General features: G+C 33.0%; 3 protein-coding genes across 3 annotated transcripts; 1 reads left to right on the forward strand and 2 right to left on the reverse strand.

The window, feature by feature from the left end:
- Window positions 1-5,304: 5,304 nt before the first annotated feature.
- On the reverse strand, window positions 5,305-8,841 carry LOC108206152 (uncharacterized). Its single transcript, XM_017376357.2, has 7 exons — window positions 8,683-8,841; window positions 7,847-7,915; window positions 7,676-7,725; window positions 7,461-7,525; window positions 5,850-5,941; window positions 5,698-5,769; window positions 5,305-5,607 (listed from the first exon to the last, which is right to left on the reverse strand). Exons 1-7 carry the CDS (start codon window positions 8,683-8,685, stop codon window positions 5,569-5,571), a joined length of 390 nt encoding a protein of 129 aa, XP_017231846.1. The 5' UTR covers window positions 8,686-8,841; the 3' UTR covers window positions 5,305-5,568.
- A 1,355-nt stretch (window positions 8,842-10,196) lies between these two features.
- Window positions 10,197-14,191, reverse strand: LOC108209942 (pterin-4-alpha-carbinolamine dehydratase 2, mitochondrial). Its single transcript, XM_017381161.2, has 7 exons — window positions 14,043-14,191; window positions 13,893-13,939; window positions 12,436-12,560; window positions 11,532-11,617; window positions 11,340-11,463; window positions 11,049-11,117; window positions 10,197-10,452 (listed from the first exon to the last, which is right to left on the reverse strand). The coding sequence occupies exons 1-7, from the start codon at window positions 14,079-14,081 to the stop codon at window positions 10,364-10,366; spliced, it is 579 nt and encodes a 192-aa protein (XP_017236650.1). The 5' UTR covers window positions 14,082-14,191; the 3' UTR covers window positions 10,197-10,363.
- A 1,619-nt stretch (window positions 14,192-15,810) lies between these two features.
- LOC108209943 (coatomer subunit zeta-2) lies at window positions 15,811-20,603 on the forward strand. Its single transcript, XM_017381162.2, has 7 exons — window positions 15,811-15,935; window positions 17,114-17,273; window positions 17,670-17,817; window positions 17,957-18,034; window positions 19,699-19,783; window positions 20,135-20,190; window positions 20,306-20,603. The coding sequence occupies exons 1-7, from the start codon at window positions 15,933-15,935 to the stop codon at window positions 20,307-20,309; spliced, it is 534 nt and encodes a 177-aa protein (XP_017236651.1). The 5' UTR covers window positions 15,811-15,932; the 3' UTR covers window positions 20,310-20,603.
- Window positions 20,604-20,784: the final 181 nt, after the last annotated feature.

Below are 20,784 nucleotides of genomic sequence, written 5' to 3' on the forward strand. Positions count from 1 at the left end.
GCACTGCTTATAATTGACCATTTCCTTCACAGTAGTCAGGCCTCATTTTGCCCTGTCAATGTGTTTACTCTGCTGAGCATTTTACTTCTGTCTATAGGTCCCAATGATTGAAATACTATATGCAGGGCATTAAACTTCCCAGGTGTCTTACTCTCATATGATTCATATGACTGATCTGTAATGCTCCCTGAAGTAATTTTCTCGAGCTTCACTGTTGTAGCCTTCATCACATTTGCTTGGGTATCAGCATCAGCGGAGACATTAGTGCGAGCTTCACCAGATTCCTTGCTTGGAGTTGGATCACCGAGACATACTTCATCAGTGATGATATTTGCCGGAGTCAAGTCGGAGGAATTCTTTGAAAGAGGATCTTCAGCGATCAAAATCTTCTCCCTCTCTTTATTATCCTCATTAGCATCTTCCGGGCACAATAAAGGACCCTGATGCTCTTCCTCATCAGACGGGTCTAAAGGTGAATCCCATGCTGGTCCTATAACAGAATCTTCTCTAGTTTAGAGTGTCTTTGAAATGAGCGCCTTGAGGAAGTTCATAACTCATACAACATACATCAATGCAGTTAATGGATCTGCCATCTGCAAACACAAACATCACAAGGATCCTTAAATAATGTATATGGACTATCCATGAAAAGGATTTAGGTTGGTTGTATTTAATTTCGGAATAAAAGAAGAATGTTATAGAATAGACGAACACTGCTCAATATCATTTAAATTCAAGACACACACACATATCTGTTTATTATTAGTTCATTTCTACATAAAACTTCAAATTCTCTGCTTTTCATAAGTTACATGCTAAAGTGTATTCTATTTTATATCAAGTACATTACATGCTAAAACAGAGAATGTCACCTCCCTACCGATGGCAAGTACATTACATATCTATACAGAGAATTACATAACAAAACTGATAAACAACACAACCTGCATGATATACTAATGAGACAAATTATATCACGCCAAGAGCAAGAAATATTGATCGCAAAACCTGTAATTTGAAAGTTGGGATTGGAATTTTCAGAAAATGTGTCTCTCGCTTGCATGTCAATGTCAAAGTAAGTTGGGATTGGAACACCTTCATGTACTTTTAATCATATATTTACTTCAGTTGAACCTCCTCCTCCAGCACCAACAACTTTTGTCCTAAATACATTATAAATATTTGAGCTTAATGAAATAATGTATGCAAAGAGCAACTCACATAAAGCTTGAGAAAGAGCAGCCCAGGGGCAAAAAGAACATGAGTAAAGAGCAACTCATTAATTATGGGTGACCATGAACATTCTCACATATTTTAAAATCCTAATCTGAGAACTCTCTCTTTTTTTTTTTTTTGCTAATACCCCCTTTAGAGTTAAGAAAAACCAAAATTTTCAATTAGCATATTCGTGATATTGATATATTGAGTCACATATCAATAATGACTTTGGGATTAGTAATGAACAAAGGATTAAGAACTTTAACATTTGAAACTCGAAACGATCGAAACTAACCACCGACAACATCATGCACAGATATACCATTATTATTAGCATATATTGAGTATGCAATAGTTGATTTAGTATGCTAATTATTTGAACAATAAGAATGCTAATAAGTTGAGCATAAAGATAAAAACAAATGAACATAAAGAGAAGAGAAAGATGTGAATTAAAAACTCCATACCTGAAATATTGCAGAATGCTACAACAGCAAAGCGAGGGAGATCATGTTTCTTCTCCTTCCATCCCTTTCTTTCTCTCATTAAGGTCCAAGCACTATCCTCTTCCGTCCGGATCTTGTGATCAAACAATAAGCAATTATCCATAGTTTAATTGACCTGTGGCATCCATTAACACCGAATAATATCTATACATGAACAAACACTAAGCCAGAATGCCACATTATACTGTATCATAGATTACCTCAGGAAAACAAAACATATAATATCTCATTGAAACATCAATCGCAAGAAAGCTCAGGGATACAAACACTTAAGACCGTGAATAATTTAGTGAAGAAAAAATATTGAGAAACAAACATGTATACCTGCTAATAGAATCTGATCGAGCACATATGTTCGAAGATATTTTGAATGCGGAAGTAAACTTCTTCATTGCAGCATTTTATCAAACAGTAAGATGGAATAATGTATATCAAATTATGAACGGAAGAAAATTTAGCAATCAACATTCATAATAATGATAATATTATTATATCATAAAGGAGGAGATGAAGTAGGTTGACAATTAATAATTTCTGCACCTTCGCTTTTCAACAATTCTGTAACTTCTCTTTTTCCCAGATTCATGATTCTGCAAAACAAAAACTTGAATAGGTAAAGGACGGTAATGAATCAATCGGATAATATCAGTATCAATGCGTTTAGGAAGAAGATGACCATAGATGTGAACTGTGGATTATATTGGAAGGCAGAAAACCAACCGGACATGTCGGTGAAGAAGCCCGCAGGGACCTGTGATTGATCAGAGAAGCCACCGGAATGTGCTGCAACCGACGATAAAAGTGAAAGGTATCAAATCAGGCCTCCATGAATCAAGAAATTTGAAATTCAAACTGATGAGAAGATAATAATCGTGTGAGGAGAGAAATCAGTTGAAACCCGCAAGGACATGGATAATCCATCATAAGCACCAAAAAAACTGAAATGGACATGGGTTTGACCCGTTTAGGGATGGATGATCCAAGGATAAGTAAAAAGTCTAAAGTGTACATAGAGGCTAATAGTAACTCAATTTCACGAAGGGCAGAATTAGTCATTTGGAAGAGGCTAATGCTAGCACAAATTTAGAATATATTGATTGATATATTGATTGATAGAATTTTATAAGTTTGATTCATTTTTATTAGCTCTCATATCTTCTCATATCTTAATAATAGTGGATCTTCTCTGCATATACAACCACACCACCGATCAAAATCTCTGAAATATATAAAATTCCTCCCTTAGCATGTGTCCGTGGACACACACTAGACAAACTCTAAAAGAAAACTTAATTTCATATTCTTTTTAAACGGATAAATATAAATTATATATTATATAGATAATTTGGTTGAATATTGATGGTCTTCTTACGAAAATCTTATCATATGTTGAATTGTAACTATGCTGATTTTATTTTCCCAGGCACTTGTCAAGTTCGATAACTATAATGCCTTAAAACTGTTTGCTTTGTAAAGATTTTCATGAATAACAATTTTTTTTCCGTGGCAAAAAGAAACAACCGAATTAACTATAATTTCTTGTTAAAATACAATTATTCATTTTTTACTGATTATTTAAATTGATATAACTTAAAAATGAGTATTAATTCTGATACTAAGAGCAAGTCCAAGAGATGCCCTATCTCATGTCCTAAATTATAATTTAGGGCAATTGATGAAAAAACTTGATCCAACAATGTCCTAGTGATGCCCTATATCACTAGGACAACCTCCCCAAGCCCTATTTTTAGGACACATCTCTCCTTGCCCTATTCAATATTTTATTATAAATTCTCATCAACACTCTCTTTCTCTCTCTACTTTTATATTATGTTTTAATGATGGAAGAGAGTTTTTAATAATAAAATATTAGACATATTGTGAGAATAAGGCACATTGTTGGAGTTCAAATTACTAAAGTATGTCCTAAATTACTAGGACATAATATTTTATATTATATTTGGGGCTTGAACTAGGACACTGTTGGACTTGCTCTAAAAAACCCATACTCAGACTATCTAGTCTCATCGGAGTATTAATTTAATTAGGCCTTAAATGAAGCCTTATCCGATAAAGACCTGACAGCAGCATGTACCTTAAAGCTAAATGCATATTAGAAGGCATCACGCTAACCTGGAATCCTGCGAATTCAACAACGGCTCGTCTCTGACAGGTGGGAGTTGCATTTATGACTTTCGTTTCTTTCCTACGTCTGAGGACCATGTCAATTTATTCGGCTAAAAACAGTTGAACACATTTTTAAATAAATTGACCATATTATAATTACCTAATATTTTTGTGAACTAAAATTTTAATTACATATTTTTATTCAGAAAAAAATAATTTAACTGCAAGGCATCTCACTTAAATGTATGAGGCAAAAATTAAAACATTACATGAAAAAGGCAGCAAGAAAATATTACTTCTACTCCCTCCGTTTCAATTTATATGTCCACTTACAAGAAAATTTTTTGTTTCAAATTACTTGTCCACTTCAATTTTCAATGCAAAATCATATTTTCAAAATCAATTCTACTCCACATATCTCTTATTTATATTTCCTAAATCAATCTCACTCCACATATTTTGATCATTTAATGTAATTAATTTGTAAACATCCACTTTTCTTAAACTGTTTGATTTTTTTAAAGTAGACATCTAATTTAAAACGGAGGGAGTATTTTCTTATGACAGTTCAACTAACTTGCTCAATATTTTTAGATGAGTTGACCGTATTGTAAAAAATATTATTTTTAGTTGATATTTTTGTAAACTTAATTTTGATTACATATTTTTATTCAGAAAAAAAAAATTAAATACCTAGACAAATCACTTTTAAGGGGTCGAACATGATAATAACTATAACAGCCAACCTCAAAAGCACTGGAGAACAATGTAACATGGCATGAGGGATAACATGTTAAGCTAATTTCAGATGCAATAATTCAAAATCTAATCAAACACATAGGACATATATATTATTTAATATGCGCTAAATGTACCAATCATCACAAGAGACATGAAAGGGCATCAACAGCTGAAAAAGAAAAACACACGTTACCTACTTTATTACTATCAAATAAAGCAGAGGTGCAACATACAGTATTAGTAGCGTAGTTTCCTAATCATGCAAATGAAAATTTAGGCAACAGTTCACATACTTAGCATGATTCTGCTCAACAACAAAGTGTAGTCAACTTGCTGCAATAAATGTGGCAATAGCTTGATTAGTACATCTAAAACAGAGCTACTAAGGGTATCACAAGGATCTCATCTCCAGCAAGGTAGAGCCAACCATAAAACTAAGACAGGTGCATGATCCAAGGAACTCGAGGATTGTTTAGCACCTTATCTAAGATATAACAGCACAGAGAAGTACAATAGCTTAAAAACGAGTAAGCACTACTGTGTAATCATCCGAGGTGAAATATAAAGCTCCTACAAGACTATCCTGATTTAGAAAAAGAACTTGTAGAGAAGTAGATTACGAGAAATCACTAATTAAGCCACAAAACATGACACTGATTTAGTAAGAACTAAATAAACAAAGGCCTCTTTGTAGAAATAAAACATCATGGTATACCAATGACAATAATTCTTAAAATATCAGCAAAATGTTAATGGGGGTATTTTCTTGTGCACCATAAACATATTTGTGCACTAGCAGGATGCTTAATACCAAAATCACATTAATGGGTACCCAAACTCAAATAAGTGATTACACAAAAACAATTTGGGAAGGATAGCAAAGCCAAGTACGCAATTAAAAGTCTAACACCACCAAACCAAGTGCCTGATATACATTACAAATGTGAAATAATAACTATGTGTCAAATAATCTCAGCTAATCATCATCGTCAAGAACACTACGGCGCCTCTGGATCTGATATTAAAAAAAGTACATAATAAGTGACTAAACAGATAAAATCATGCAGTAAAGAAGCAGGCCAATCAAATTCACAAGGTGGCTTACTGTGACTCTGGTTTGCTTGGTTGTCTGGGTGTTAATTTGTTCCAGCAACGATATAAGCCTCTCTTCAGAAACCTAGAATTTAATAATCAAGATTAGAACTTGTGTGTACCAACTGTTACATATGAAACATAATAAGATTGTACAGCCAGTACTTTTTCAACAATCTGACCCATTTGGGCAGCTCTCAATATAACATCTTCAACTCCTCTGGCCTTTTCAGGCTTCACCAACGCAATTCGAGCAACTGCATATATGACATGAGATGTTTTAAACAATATCTCCTTGAGAAGTGATACAGAACGTGATGTTCCATTTCCAAATAAATTCCAAATGCTTCTTCCTCTTACTTTAAGTTGGTCAAATATTTACTTAAATATATATTCCCAACTATTTTGCTAATACTGTCTCTTTTGTTATCTCCATAACCAAATTTTCATGTCTGTAAAATCTGTATCATGCCTATGTTAATGCTTAAAAGTAATTTTGCCAAATTCTTTCAAATTAGTGCAACACCTTGATGTCTTAATCCTAGAGAAATGCAATTAATTTAAAATAATAAATAAATTATCATCCCTTATCGATATATCTGACATGAAAGTATGATAAACAGATCCAAAGTCTTTAAATGTTTTAGAAACAGAGATCTACCTGACAAAATATATGGACTATTATACATCAAAAACTTAAGATTGAGGCAAGATTAGGTTAAGAAAAGATGGATGAAAAAGAAGAGAATAAGGGGTGATAGGACAGAACACATCCCCATAAAGGAAAAGTAGAAACTCGTATCAAAAGCAGCTGAACTTAATATGATAATTACATTGAAAGAAAGTAGTGCAGAAGGCAGGAGCTAAATGTTAACTTCGGGAAATGATTAATTTTCAGAAAGTAACTTTCATGCCGCAGTGATCTTGTTCTTCTCTTGGAGCCCTAATGTGATTCACTCTCATAATGTTCAATATTTTGTCTTTTCATTGTAACTAAGGCATAAACAAACCTACTTTATAGTCCCGGATCCTAATCCATCACAGACCCCGAGCAGAATTATTAAGTGCTGAAATGGCTCTCTGTTTAGGATTGAATAGTGAACCGTTTCTATACCAAAAAGGCAGTCAATATAGGGGTTACCCTAAAGTTCTACAGAAACGCAACATTCACAGCTTCTGTACAATGTCATGGGGATATATGCACAAAGCGTTACCTAATATGTTAACATTATTAATCAACCCAGCAGGACCATGTGTAGTAACTCATTTCTCAGCTTGCAGTATATATGAAATATTATAGAAGATCACATCATACAGAGTAGTAAAACATGATATGCTAAATTAATTCCACAAAACATTAATATCAAATTAATCTGCAACACTTTCAACTCTTGCACTAACATAAGTGTGTTGACCAAATAGAACAAGAACAACCTTTTCAGTATATCCTACTTAAGATCTAGTAAAAACCTTAAAACTTGATAGCAATTATTAGAAGCTATGCATAGTGGACAAGGAAGCAACTAAAAGTCGATGTAGTGTCATATGCCCACATGTTACGTATAATCATCCAAGAATGCAAGTTACCCCCAGCTAAGTCAGACAATGCAGACATTATTATAAGTTGCATACTGAGGGAGCAGAACACTGATGTATTTCACATTAAACAAGAATTTTTTAATTATAGCCTCAGAGGATGTCGATTTAGCCAAAAAAACAGTTCCAAGGTATTAAGAACCATCCCAATCTATTGATATGTCAAATGTCATAACATACTTCTTTCTCGTGCTTCAGATGAAACTATCTGATTAAGCATCATCTGTCGCCGCTCATCTGCCTCCCTGCGTAAGTTAATTAGTAAATATAGTATTATAGATCAAGGTAAGAATAAAAAATGAGATGCAACATTGTAATCTGGTATTGCAAACAGTACACAAACAAGTGCCACGCCAATAATAAACTAACACCAGGAAAAAAAAACAAAGAAATACCTTTTAGCTTCCTCCTGGGCGTTCTGCTGTTCAGGGTTAGGCTGATTTGCCTGTAAATCAAGCAGTTAAATTCAGTGTAAATATTAAACTGTACTACAAACCCTTAGCATATATATTGATACACAACATATGTAAAGTGACAGATATAGATCCAAAGAGCAAGTCACATACAGCGCCTCCTCTCTGAGCCATGAGCTCCTGCATTCTTCTTTGCCTGATAGCTTCCAGCTCCGGGTCAGCCTAAATTACAGTGACAACAAGAAACCAACTATTAACAAGTAAACCTTGCAACACCATTATAAAATAAGAAACGAAACGAAACTCTAGCTCTAGAACAATTAATTGAGTAAATTACAGAGTGGTGGCCATATTTTACACAATATTTAAAAGAAGTGGCCAAACTTGTTCGCACATCAATGGCTAGCTATAGTTTTTGCATTTTAAGATAATGGTGTTCGCTAGTTTTTCATTCGTTTTCTTCTTAAAGGATGATAAGATTTTATTTTCACTTTCTGAAATTATGGCTAATTCTCACACTACAAATTAGCAAGAGCCGTTCTTTAAAATATGGAAATAAAAACTGGCCATTGATTAGTGAATTTGAAATTTTGGTCACTTTTTAAAAATTTAGTGAAAAATACGGCCAGCACTCTGTAAATTTATCTAATCAATCATTAAAGTCTACTAATCCTTGATAAGCTAATAAAAGTGTGAATGAAGGCCAAATAAACGAATCCAACTCAATCGATAATTTCCCCAAAAAAGTAAACCCAAAATCACACATACAAACATTCTACATATGGAAAATTACTTCAAAACAGAGTCACAGACAGTGTAACACAGTAGATACAGGTAGTTCCAAACAGAAATTAAAGGTCTTAATCACCAAATTAAACTCAAAAAGTTAAAGAAATCACAGTTGTAACCCTAGGATTGATACATATACAAACACAAAAATTGAGCTAGTATATACAAGTAAAATGCAGAGAGATAGAGAGAGTAGTTACCATGGAATTGAGTAGCAGAGTGATTGTATGTTTGCCTTAATTTCACGCAACAATGAGAAAAGGGGATTTTGCTGATTAACGCAACCAAAAGCAAATTCGGGTTTAACTCGGGTGACCCGTATTTGTTTTTAGTCAGCTTTATATTATTATATATAATACTCAGTGTTGGGACTTCGAAGCAATAATATTTATTGGGTTGAATATATAACAGAGGTAGCGAATTTTTTTCTTTTTTAAAAAAAGGTAACGAATTCTTTTAAATAGAAAGTAAAGAATTTGAATTTAATTTATTGAATATCAGATATTTTAGATTTTATCATGAATCTTTTGTATATAGATTTTATATTATTTAAAGGATTTAGAAGTTACGGGTTACCATACGTCTTCTATACTTCACTAGTTTTAGAAAATAATATGTTTTATGAATTGTTTTAACTCATGTTTATATTTATATCCTTAATAGTTTTATGAAAAAATACAAAAAATATTTGATATACCTTTTACACAATAAACAAACCTCAGGAGCTAATCGCTTATGTAACAAGTTCTTTAATATACTTTCGCAGGTTCCATATTTGAATAACTTTTTTTACCGTTGTCCAACGGCCATCAAAGCTCTATTTGTGATGCAGTGAGGTTGGGATTCAGATAATTTGTTCGTCTCGTTTATTTTATATTTATTAGAATGTTATATCTTTTTCTAAATCAAAATTTTAAAATACATGTCGAGTCTTTTATTTCAAATGTATACAATTTGCTAGAGACACGGAGAGAAGATTATAATCCTTTTTGAATCCAGACTTGTTCTGGTTCTCGAACTTCAAATTATTAGGAATATCATGATTAAATTTGAAAATTAAGGAATTTGGATTTCAAAATTAAACAATTCATTAAATCCTGACATTTAAATAATTACTGTACTACCATTTCCATATATGAAGTACTGGGACATATTATTGTTTTTCCTTTCTAAGACAGCTTAATTAAATAATAATATTGATGTTACATTCACAACTAGAGTTTATAAACAATACAGTGTGGTCTATGGTCAGGAAAAACAATTTGGCAGGTTTAATTTGAATATAATCCGATCCCGAATCTGGACAAGTTTTTTTTTTTGAGTAAAACAAGTTAAAAATAATATAATCCAATACTTGAGCAAATAATACTCCGTATTACCAGCAAACATAGCACTGGATGGAAGGTAGCAAACGAGCACCTATCATTTTACAGCCCTTCAAATCATCATACTCTAATAGTCACAGACAACCAACAAAATTTCTTTCACTCTAGTACCAGTGTGCCAAGTGCCAACACTAGCATATAAATATATTACCGACCACTCTGTTACACCAATATACGTATATACGGGTTATCTGGGTTCGAGCCTCACCTTACATAATAGTAGATTAATATATGTGATGTAAAATTTGAAGTCAAAACTATAATAGTATGTGTGCCAAATACAGTTAGCCGTTGAGGGGTTAGTTTTACAACTGAAGGCTAGTTGGAAGTTAAAATCAAAAGAATGACAAATATAAATTCAAACACGGACAAGAGTTTAAAATTTATTACCAGTCATGTCAACTTCTATATTAAACATTAATCCATCATATCTCAGGTGGTTACACTTCCATAGGTATTACTTAACATTCGCTTCCTGAGAAATTTGTACACCTGCTCATTTACCAGCTTGTTTGCGTAGAAGGTGAGGCAAGTTTAGCCCACTGATCTTTGCAGCAAGTATAAAATCATTTTCCGTCAGTCCAGCTGCAAAAGCATAACATATCTTTTAGTAAAGCAATCTTATGAGTAATTTATTTGCGAACCAGGCATGATAGTCCAACGTTTCATGAGGATGAGTCATGCCGTCAATTAAGGTGGTATCGTAGATAAGATCTGAAATTTTAATCAATCGTTGAGGCTTGTAGTCCAAGAAAGTAGTATTACACAGAAATTGACTTGACGCACAGAGTAGATTGGTAAATGTCGTATATCATCGAACATTAGTTTTAAAGGATTTTTATTATCAAGTCTAGCATAATCATAAGAGATTAAGAGGCCACGATTAATAACCTTAAATAAACCAGTAAATAAATCAAATATTGCGGTTGGAGCTTCACAGAAACCTTTGATACCAAACTGTATAAGAATCACCTTTTGCATACGATTTAGTTCTTATTTTTCAGTTGTAAACCAAATCATTCTTCTAAGTTCAAATGAGTGATAGTAACTAGTAAGATATAAGTGTTTTCTATTATCAAGTATCCTATGGTGACAATATCAAAGTATTATCATTGTTTTAGATAATTCATAAACTGATTTCTAGGAGATTGCTTAGAGATATTAAGAGAAACCATCCATACCTACAGAATGTGTCCAGATATCTATTTTCACGTTGTTCCATCCAACAAGATGAAGATCCGGGTGATGACCTGCATTTAAGACATGCCAACTGGTCAAATTAAGAAAACTACAGTAGACAGAGTTTGCTATTATATTTGTCGGGGTATATGACAGGTAAACATGATCCATGAGATCATGAGGCTCACCAGCATTCATCTATACAGAACATATATGTATTAGTAAACCTTTAGCTAGTGAAAACACACGTACCGAGAGTGAAATTTGGATCATTAAGACTGTTACTAACATACCTTCTGCTTCCGCAACATCAGCTACAGCTTGAAAAAACTCCAGCCCTTTCATAAAAGTCTTCGCTTTCCATGATCTTTGAAGCTTTAAGATGCCATCTTGATTGATCAGGTTCCATTCAGGGACCTAGCAGGAGGTAAAAGAATTAAGTACAAACAAAATGAACCATGTCTTGAAGCAGACTGAAACAAGACCTGGCCAATTAATGTATTTGCAGCTTCTTCGGTCATGGCTTTCAACGTGTCTGAATTGCATGGCACACATTTCTTGGTTGACAAATCTGTCATAGGCAATTACAGACAACAATTATCAGCAATGAAGATCAACAGCCTCTCCTATTAAATGTTTCCTATTCTCTGCTTCATATTATACATTTCTAAATATGAAATTGGCACATAAGGGGGCACTCCCAAACTTTATTAGAAACAAGGTTCTAAAGTATTACAGAATTTGGTAACATTTGCTGTTAGAAACAAATTGGGTAACCAATTGGGTAACCTATCCTATACCACTAAGTCAAGGTAAAATCCCTCCAACATTTGCTGTTAGAAACGAATTGGGTAACCTATCCTATACCACTAAGTCAAGTTAAGTGGCTATAACCATAGAAGCACCATTACAGTAAATCTCATCAAAATCAACTGACCTAAAACATTCTCCAGAGACTGTAAAAGGAGGAATGTAACTTTTTAAGAAACTGCAAAATATAGTTTCAGTTAATTAGTTGTTTTAATTGTTGTACATATCTATAACATTACAAGTTAAAATTGTTAGTGTGACTTGATTCATTTATTTGAAAGGGTGATTAGAGTATCGCCTGCATTGATTTCAAAAAGATTGAAATTATTTGAAAAGAAACTGTTAGCATAATAACCCACCCATTTATGATATTAGGTTCTTATGTCTTCCTGATTCCTCTTTAATCGACATTCCAGACTTTATCCCACAATGCAAGGAATCTCAATACATAAGCATATGCTCGCATTGGCAATTTTTTATACTGACCAGTGAAACTTTAACTGTGAAAATATTCTTCGAGTTTAGAAAAAGTCGGACTATTACTAAGAGATTCTAAATGGTCTAAAATTTAACACGCACCTTTTACAGTACAAAAACTCCTAAAACCACCAAGTCTATATCTATCTGATGAAACTTCCTGAGTGCCCCAGGGGATCTGAGTTACACAAAAGCTGGAGCTGTATGACGGCGTGATGAATCTCAACCTAATATAATAGTTCCAAAAACTCAGGTAAGGAAAATTAATGTATTCAGCAGAATGGGGAAAAAAGACCCACAGCATTTGCAAAGATATATCCGACCCTCTAGGAAATAATGGCACAACTTGGAAGAAAGTTTGATGGTTCACATGTATCTATGGTTGGGTGGGTAGTCAATAGACTCAATACTATTCAGAAAATAGGGTGCTTAAAAACTTCAGAACATTAACATAAACACTTTCTCCAAAACTGACCTGATTGTATAAGATTGAAAGGACCACCTAATGATATTCAAATTTCACATCCCTAGTTAATTAACATTAGACGCTTTAAGAATTTGTTTTACATATGTGAAGTAATATAGAGATTTGTTTGGGACAGTTTACTGCAACAGCTGAAACTTGTTGTGTTTGGTAGCGGAGGATGGAACGAAATGAGTAAAAAGAAAATATAAGAGGCAGGAGGAAAGTTTTGATAAAAAAAATGAGATGAGAAAAATATTATTATGAGGTTTGAGAAGAAATTAGCTATAGGAGAGAATGGAACATTCCTTCTTAAATTGGGGGTGTGACTTCTAGTAGAGGGGGTAAGGAATGAAAATTTCAAACAATTGTCCGAAATATAGTTCAGATTTCATTATATTCCGTCCACACTCATTCACCCCAACCAACCACAGCATATGTTTCAGGATGTCAGCAACACAAAACAGAAACAGAAGCAAGACATAACTGAGAGTATTAAGTAGTTTTCGCAGGTGTAAGAACATATTGTCAAAGGCTGAAGTTCAGACATGCAGATATAAATACAACTCCACATTCATCATCATCCTAAAGTATATATCTACGAGTCAAGGCATAACCACAGACTGATATTGTGTAGTTATCTATATTAGCCTAATCAATTTCAGATTAAACAAAAGCAAGCAAGCTTTTGACAGGCCTACTCCCTCACAGTAAATTACCAATATCTACACAACTTTCATAACATAATACTCCAAATATTCAACTAATAACACCTTGAGTTGCCCTTCTCCAAATAAGTTTCATCAAGATAATCACTCCCCCTTTTGCACTAAAAATCTTAACCACACCCAACCCAAATCTTCAAATAATTCAAAAAATTACCAAAATATATTCAAGTGTCAGTGAAACATTACAGCAAACACATAGCCCACATGAAACCAAAGGCGAATTACTAATAGAATGGGCACAGTAATGATCAATACAAGTAAGTGGGTCTTGAAAAATAATAAATACAAGCAATCATCAGTATACGCAAGTGCAAAATCAAATTAAATGGAGAGAACAAGATTGGGTGCTTCAAATGATCAAGATTTACCTTCCATGTGGATTGTTTAGGCTTTGCTGCAGTGTCGCTAGCTGAACCTACAAAATCCAAGAGAGGAATTAACATCATCACATATACATACACACACACATATATATGTCTATACACATATCATAGAGACAGATAAAGAGAGGGGAGTACGCGTGAGAGAGAGAAGAAGCGAGGAGAGATGATGGGCATTGTCTGTCTGCGACAGTGAACCAAGAATATCTGTCCGTTACCAGGTGTACGTGTACCACTGCTATTTGATAGTATTTGATTCGGAGGAGTTAATTTGATTGGGATTTTAATGAATTGGTTTTAATTTATGAATTTTAATGGATTGTATGTGATTTTGATTTTATGCGGATTTTTGATAAAATGTGGCAGAGTTGATAGGATTTAAGCATAATGGTTCAAAATTCCATTGATTTTGGTAGGATTTCAAAAAACTTAAAATACACTGAATAATGCCACAAAATCCATTATTTTATAAAATTCAAAAAAATCCATCAGCATTTGAATACCATCAGATTTTAGAGGGGTGTATTCGATTGGGATTTTAATAAATTGTTTTTAGTCTGTGGATTTTAATGGATTGTATGTAATTTTGATTTTGTGCGGATTCTTGATAAAATGTCGCAAAGTTGATAAAATTTAAGCATAATGCTTCAAATTCCAATTGTTTTTGGTGGGATTTCAAAAAACTTAAAATACACTGAAAAATGCCACAAAATCCATCATTTTATGAAGAGTTAATGACACTTTGTAACCCCTGAGTTTGCTCCAAATCGCAATTTAGTACCTAAACTTTAAAACGTGTCAATATGCACCCTAAACTTAACATTCTCGTGCAAGTTGTAACCCCTAGTCACTATTCCGTTCAAATCTACCGTTAACTTTAACTGTTTGAGCGGTAACTGTGTGTATATCAGTTTCCAACAGCTACTTTACCCACTGTGACCCCTCAAAAATTATGTATTATATTTTGAAATTATTTCTGAACAGACACAACGATGTAAAAAAAATTTAAAATAATTTTAAAAATATAAATTTTCAGATTCTAAATCTAGATACATATTTTTAAAATTATTTTAAATTTTTTTTACATCGTTGTGTGTGTTCAGAAATAATTTCAAAATATAATACATAATTTTTGAGGGGGCACAATGGATAAAGTAGTTGTTAAAAACTGATATACACACAGTTACCGCTCAAACAGTTAAAGTTAACGGTAGATTTGAACGGAATAGTGACTAAGGGTTACAACTTGCACGGGAATGTTAAGTTTAGGGTGCATATTGTCACGTTTTAAAGTTTAGGTACTAAACTGTGATTTGGAGCAAACTTAGGGGTTACAGAGTGTCATTAACTCTTTTATGAAATCCAAAAAAAAACCATCAGCATTTGAATACCATCAGATTAATAGATTTTAAACAATCTCAATTGAAAACTATCGAATTTTAAAGTATAATTTAAAATCCCAATCAAATATCACCAGATTTTGTAGTATAATTTAAAATCCCAATTGAATACATCAAGATTTTAATGGATTTCAAACGATCTCAATCGAATACTCTCGGATTTTATAAATACAAAAAAATGCTTTAAAATCCCAATACAATACACCTCTGTTAGTTTTTTCAAGGTTTATTGTGTTATTAATATATATATATATTAATATTAACATATTAATATATTTTTGTCATAATGTATAATCTATTCGCACAAAAAGAAAATGGGTACGGGGATAAATCTTTTATGTGATATTTTTATAAAAATATGATTTGATAAATTATTTAAAATATATTTAGTCAAGATATAATATTTAAATTTTTATAAGAAGGAAAAATATTAAATATTATTTATAAAATTATGTTTTATATATATATTATGAATTGTGATTGTGAGTGAAAAAAATTGCAAATGAGAGAGAGAGATGCGTGTGTGTGTTTGTGAACATAAAGAGGTTAAAGTCCGATATATATTTTAAGTTGTAGCTCTCCGACTTTTATTCTACCCCTTTGTTATTCTCTCTCTCTCTGCAAAGAAATGGTCAGTGTTATTCTCTCCGACTTTTATTCTACCCCTTTGTTGCGTGTTTCTTGCATTCTATTTCTGCTGATATATTAACAATCCAACCCATCACTTTTATATCGGCTTTTGCTGTAATCTCATCTAATCCCCATTACGATTTCTGGGTTTTAGAAAGTGTTCTTGTTGTAGTATTTACTTATTTTCTTACACAACTTTGTAATTAGTTGGATTAGATATGTATTTGCCCCTTTGCTTAAGATCACTAGATTCAGATCTATTTGATCGTAGTTGCTTCTCTTTAGTGTAGAATTGATTTTGAAAGATTAACATTATCAAGTTATATATAAGGCGTCCAACTGGTTGTGGTTGCGGGGTATCAGTATGAAATTGGTAACTGGGGAAAGCTTATTTTATATGCAACGATTAGTTATGACTGGGAATTCTATCATTTTGTCTGCAATCAGAGTAATGACATGATTGTTGAACTTCTTAGAGATTGAGTGGAACAAAATGAAACATGATTGTCATCAAAGAGAAACTCAATAATCAATATGGATAAAATTGAATCACTGCATATATCAAATAAAATCAACCAAATTAAAACCCAACAAAACAATTCTAAGTAGACCGTAATTGTCTGTTCAACAAACGTAACTTGCTTTCACAAATATAAAATAAATAGACATATCAATGAAATCAAGTTGTCTTCATTTGCCCGTCACCTTCTTAAAATTTCTAGAAATTTCCAGCTCTAGTTGATAAATTCAATTTTTTGTTGATTAGAATTACTGCCCTGGCAAGTTCTTATCTTGTAACACATTCCCCCCTAAGGGCGCGTAAAAAGGCACCTGCTTAAAGTGGGCTAGGCTTTTTTAAGAGCACGGCATACATGCACACTTTGCTGGGATTTACTCATTTTTACAATTATGATAATCACTAAAAAAACTTTATCCATGTATGTTGATGTGAAAATTGAGATTCTATTTTTATAGATTTCTTTCAAACTTTGCCATAATAAATATACTGAATCTCATATTAAATTTTGAGCAGTAGATACGACAGGTTCTATAGGGGCTAATTCTTTGGAAAATTTGCAAGAGTTTGATTTATGTATCATTAAGATCATGTGATACTTTGATATAGCAAAATGACCAACAAGTGACTTTCATGCTATATTATTAATATGCTGTTTGTAGGAGGCCTGCCCATCTGTGAAAAATATTCTTCTTCTAGATTCTGAAGGAAAACGTGTAGCTATCAAGTACTATTCAGATGACTGGCCTACAAATAGTTCAAAGGAAGCTTTCGAGAAATCAGTTTTTAGTAAGACTCAAAAGACAAATGCGCGGACAGAAGGTACATTTTTGTTTCTAGTGATATTCTAATTATCCTGGTTTCTTTTCAATTAGTATTTCTTTCTATAAGCCAAATGAGATGGGGGAATACTGTTTCTTGAAGCTCTTTAGTTTATTTTTGCAATGTACTTCTATGCAATCCCAGCAGACCCGCGAGCCTTACTAAAGTATATCTCTAAGTGTGTTCCCCTTGTTTGATGCATAACATGGTGATAAAAGCTTTCAAGTAAAATGCCAACTCACTAACACCAGTTCTTGTACACTCTTTAGAGGGAAAATTCCTAAAAAATGATAGAAAAAGGAATCATATGTTTATAATTGAATCATGTTTTAATAATATGTGAAGCAAATAATAACTGAATTTCTTTGGTTTTCTAAACTATGTTTATTTCTGCAGCGGAGATAGCAATGTTCGAGAACAATATTGTTGTGTACAAGTTTGTGCAAGATCTTCACTTCTTTGTTACTGGGGGTGAAGATGAAAACGAGCTAATCTTGGCCACTGTTCTTCAAGGATTTTTTGATGCAGTTGGCCTTCTGCTTAGGTATTACAATATAATATTTTTTTCTGTTTTTTCTATTTAGTTTATTATAATATTTGTTTCTGTTTTTTCTATTTAGTTTTTTTTATGTTGGCATCGTTGTGATAGTTTTTCTATCTTATTGTGTATTTTCGTTTGTTAGGGGCAATGTAGAAAAGAGGGAGGCACTTGAGAATCTGGATCTCATTCTTCTATGTCTTGATGAAATTGTTGATGGCGGGTACGTTTGATAACTAGAAGTTTTCCATAAAAGTGTAACTTGTAAAGTGAAATTTGCTTGTACATTCAGGTGTTATCTGTTAAATGGAGAAGCTGATACATGATAAGTGATTAATACTCATTGCAAGACTGATTATGATATGTTTCATCCTTCTGTTTTCTTCATTGTTGATGTTGGTAAAAAAATGTCAAACTTTAACTTGTAGAGTTTTTATAATTCAACCTAGAAATAGCCATGACTTTAGGAAGATTGTTTGACATTAATTTGTAACGATAAATTGCTTCGAATAGTGGGACTTGGTTGTATCACTTCTTTTACTGTGGTCCAATCCTCCAAATTAATAAACAAAGAGACAATAAATTTGTCCCCAAATTATTAAATTTTTTTAACATATGTAGTAAAGGAACATACTTGTCTCTCAAAAAACAAACATGTCGATCGACGGCCACAGGCTTCCTTATGTTAATACATGGGGATTGAGTATAACTCCCTATGCTTTTCTCATTTGTCACTAAACTAATATTCCTTTGTTAAAGGCAAAGATAATGTGATTAAGTTTCTCACTTGCAACCAACCTCTTATTATATGATTCCAAACAATGCCTATTGTAATCATTTTGTTTAGATATTCTAGAGGTACCAATCTCCTCTGCAATCACTGCACAGTTCAATAGCTGATGTTTCTTGCAAAATTGATTAGACAGTTAGGCTAGGTGATGAGGGACGGGACAGTAAAAAGAAAAAGAAGGCTTTTATTTATATCATTAAATAATTTAATTCTTTTTTTTTTTTGACGAATAATTTAATTCTTTTTAGTGTATGGAACTTAGCATATCTAATTATTGTTATGTAGGGCTAGTTAACAAGCCCAATTGTTATGGACCTTGGTCCATTAGGGTTATTAATTAAGTAATCTATTCTCCATGTATAATGATGTGATTCCCACATTAATTAGCTTTGATTATATAGTTTTCTTGGGAAAATTATTGTTTGCGATCAATTGTTCTTGGGAATTATACTGAGCAGTGGTTAGGTTGTGAATTAATCACCCATGAATGTGTATTCTTTGCTTTTGCTATCTTGTCCTGCATCACTAGGTGGATCATGAACCTCAGAATAAATGCTTTCAGATACAAATTGAATGAGAAAAGCCGACTCCTAAGAGCATCTCCATCCATGAGAAGCTTTTAGCTAAAAACTTAGTTGACATACCAAATATAAAATTATAGCCAACACCTTCAAAAAACGGCACTCCAACCATAGTCATCCCTTGTCTATAATTATAGCCAACCTCCTATTGATGGCTATATTTGTCGATCCACTACATGTCTGTAAAAAATTTGTAAGAATATTACACATCACTTGTTACCATATTAAAGTGATAGATTCTATTTATAACAATCTAAAATATTAATAACATACTATTTTTAAATTATAGCCAACCAATATAGCCAATACCATCGAAGAAAAATGTCTTACAGCTTCAGCAAATTTTACATAATTGTCCTACAGGTCCAATTTAACCAACCATTACAGCCAACCCCGTTGGAGATGCTCTAACTCTACAACACATAATTTTGAAGGCAGGCTCGGCCTTGATTAATATAGTCATATTAAGCTTAAGAAAAAGTTATCATAACATGTCTACCTTCATATATGGTGCAGTATTGTTCTTGAAACTGATGCAAATGTCATAGCTGGGAAGGTTGCTACGCATAGCGTGGATTCAGGGGCCCCTTTATCTGAACAGGTATTACTCTATAAATATTTCGTCCCCTACAATCGTCAGTAGAAAAAGAAAAGTGAACATTGATTTTATTTGTTTTAATCTTCTTTGAGCCAATTTATCTTTGTCAACACTCAATAATGAAGATCAGACCATCTAAAAATCCCCTCCATTATACTTTTGTGGGGCTTTTGAACACACACTGGCTATAATTTTGTAGATCTAGATTCTAGTATACCTTTTTTCTTTTAAAATAAAAAAGAATATTCTATGGGCTTGCTTAAACTTAGCCATGCACTTTAACCAAAACCATTAGAAATCAGATTTTTTGTCATGGAAAATATGTACATGCTTATGTGAGGTTCTCCTCTACAGACAATCAGTCAAGCGCTGGCAACAGCACGTGAACACCTTGCAAGATCTCTGCTGAGGTAATGATATCCCCTAACATTCAAAACAGAATTGAGACAAATTTCCTGAATTTGCACTCAAATTTAGGGCTCTACAAGGCTCATTTTTAATTGAATTTTCTCTTATTTCTTTTAGCTAAGGACGCCAATTGGTCTGAAGACAAGGATTATCTGGTTGGAAAGTGGGCTGTAGCTGGTCTATTGACATATATTGTATGGGGTAACCTGAGATTTGTTTGTCTGATGAGTATTAGAATGGTAATTCATAAAAAGACAGCTAATGGTGCTTCATCACCGTCGGTCCCTAAACCGGTGTTGGAGGATGTTTTTTTTTAATATACTATGTTTTAGCCAGTTTTTTGAAGTATATAAACATATAAAGTGTACTTTATCAGACCAATTGTGTGCATAGAGCTGCTATATTTTTGCCTGGATTTCATATTTTATGATTGAGCTTACTTCAAGAACTAATCTCTAGTACCAAATTAAACACAACAAATGACTAGGAAATTGCTCGTACTTCTGTAAGAGGCTGCGGACAGGAGACTCCATTGCGAAAAACTCCAAATCAAAATTACGGCCATGTCTATCGATTAACTAAAGTATATAACTAAA

This window comes from Daucus carota, chromosome 2, assembly GCF_001625215.2.
Source record: "Daucus carota subsp. sativus chromosome 2, DH1 v3.0, whole genome shotgun sequence".
NCBI lineage: Eukaryota > Viridiplantae > Streptophyta > Magnoliopsida > Apiales > Apiaceae > Daucus > Daucus carota.

Excerpts from the sequence above, each read along its gene's own strand:
- LOC108209942 (XM_017381161.2), bottom strand. The coding sequence starts at position 14,081 with ATGCCCATCATCTCTCCTCGCTTCTTCTCTCTCTCACGC. Across the intron at positions 12,561-13,892 it reads CTAAACAATCCACATGGAAG|GTTGAGATTCATCACGCCGT; the intron begins GTAAATCTTGAT and ends CTATTATATTAG. Across the intron at positions 10,453-11,048 it reads TATCTGGACACATTCTGTAG|CTGGACTGACGGAAAATGAT; the intron begins GTATGGATGGTT and ends ATGCTTTTGCAG.
- LOC108206152 (XM_017376357.2), bottom strand. Across the intron at positions 7,526-7,675 it reads GCCCAGGAGGAAGCTAAAAG|GGAGGCAGATGAGCGGCGAC; the intron begins GTATTTCTTTGT and ends TAACTTACGCAG. Across the intron at positions 5,770-5,849 it reads TGGGTCAGATTGTTGAAAAA|GTTTCTGAAGAGAGGCTTAT; the intron begins GTACTGGCTGTA and ends ATTAAATTCTAG.
- LOC108209943 (XM_017381162.2), top strand. Across the intron at positions 17,274-17,669 it reads GACAAATGCGCGGACAGAAG|CGGAGATAGCAATGTTCGAG; the intron begins GTACATTTTTGT and ends TTATTTCTGCAG. Across the intron at positions 19,784-20,134 it reads GGGCCCCTTTATCTGAACAG|ACAATCAGTCAAGCGCTGGC; the intron begins GTATTACTCTAT and ends TCTCCTCTACAG.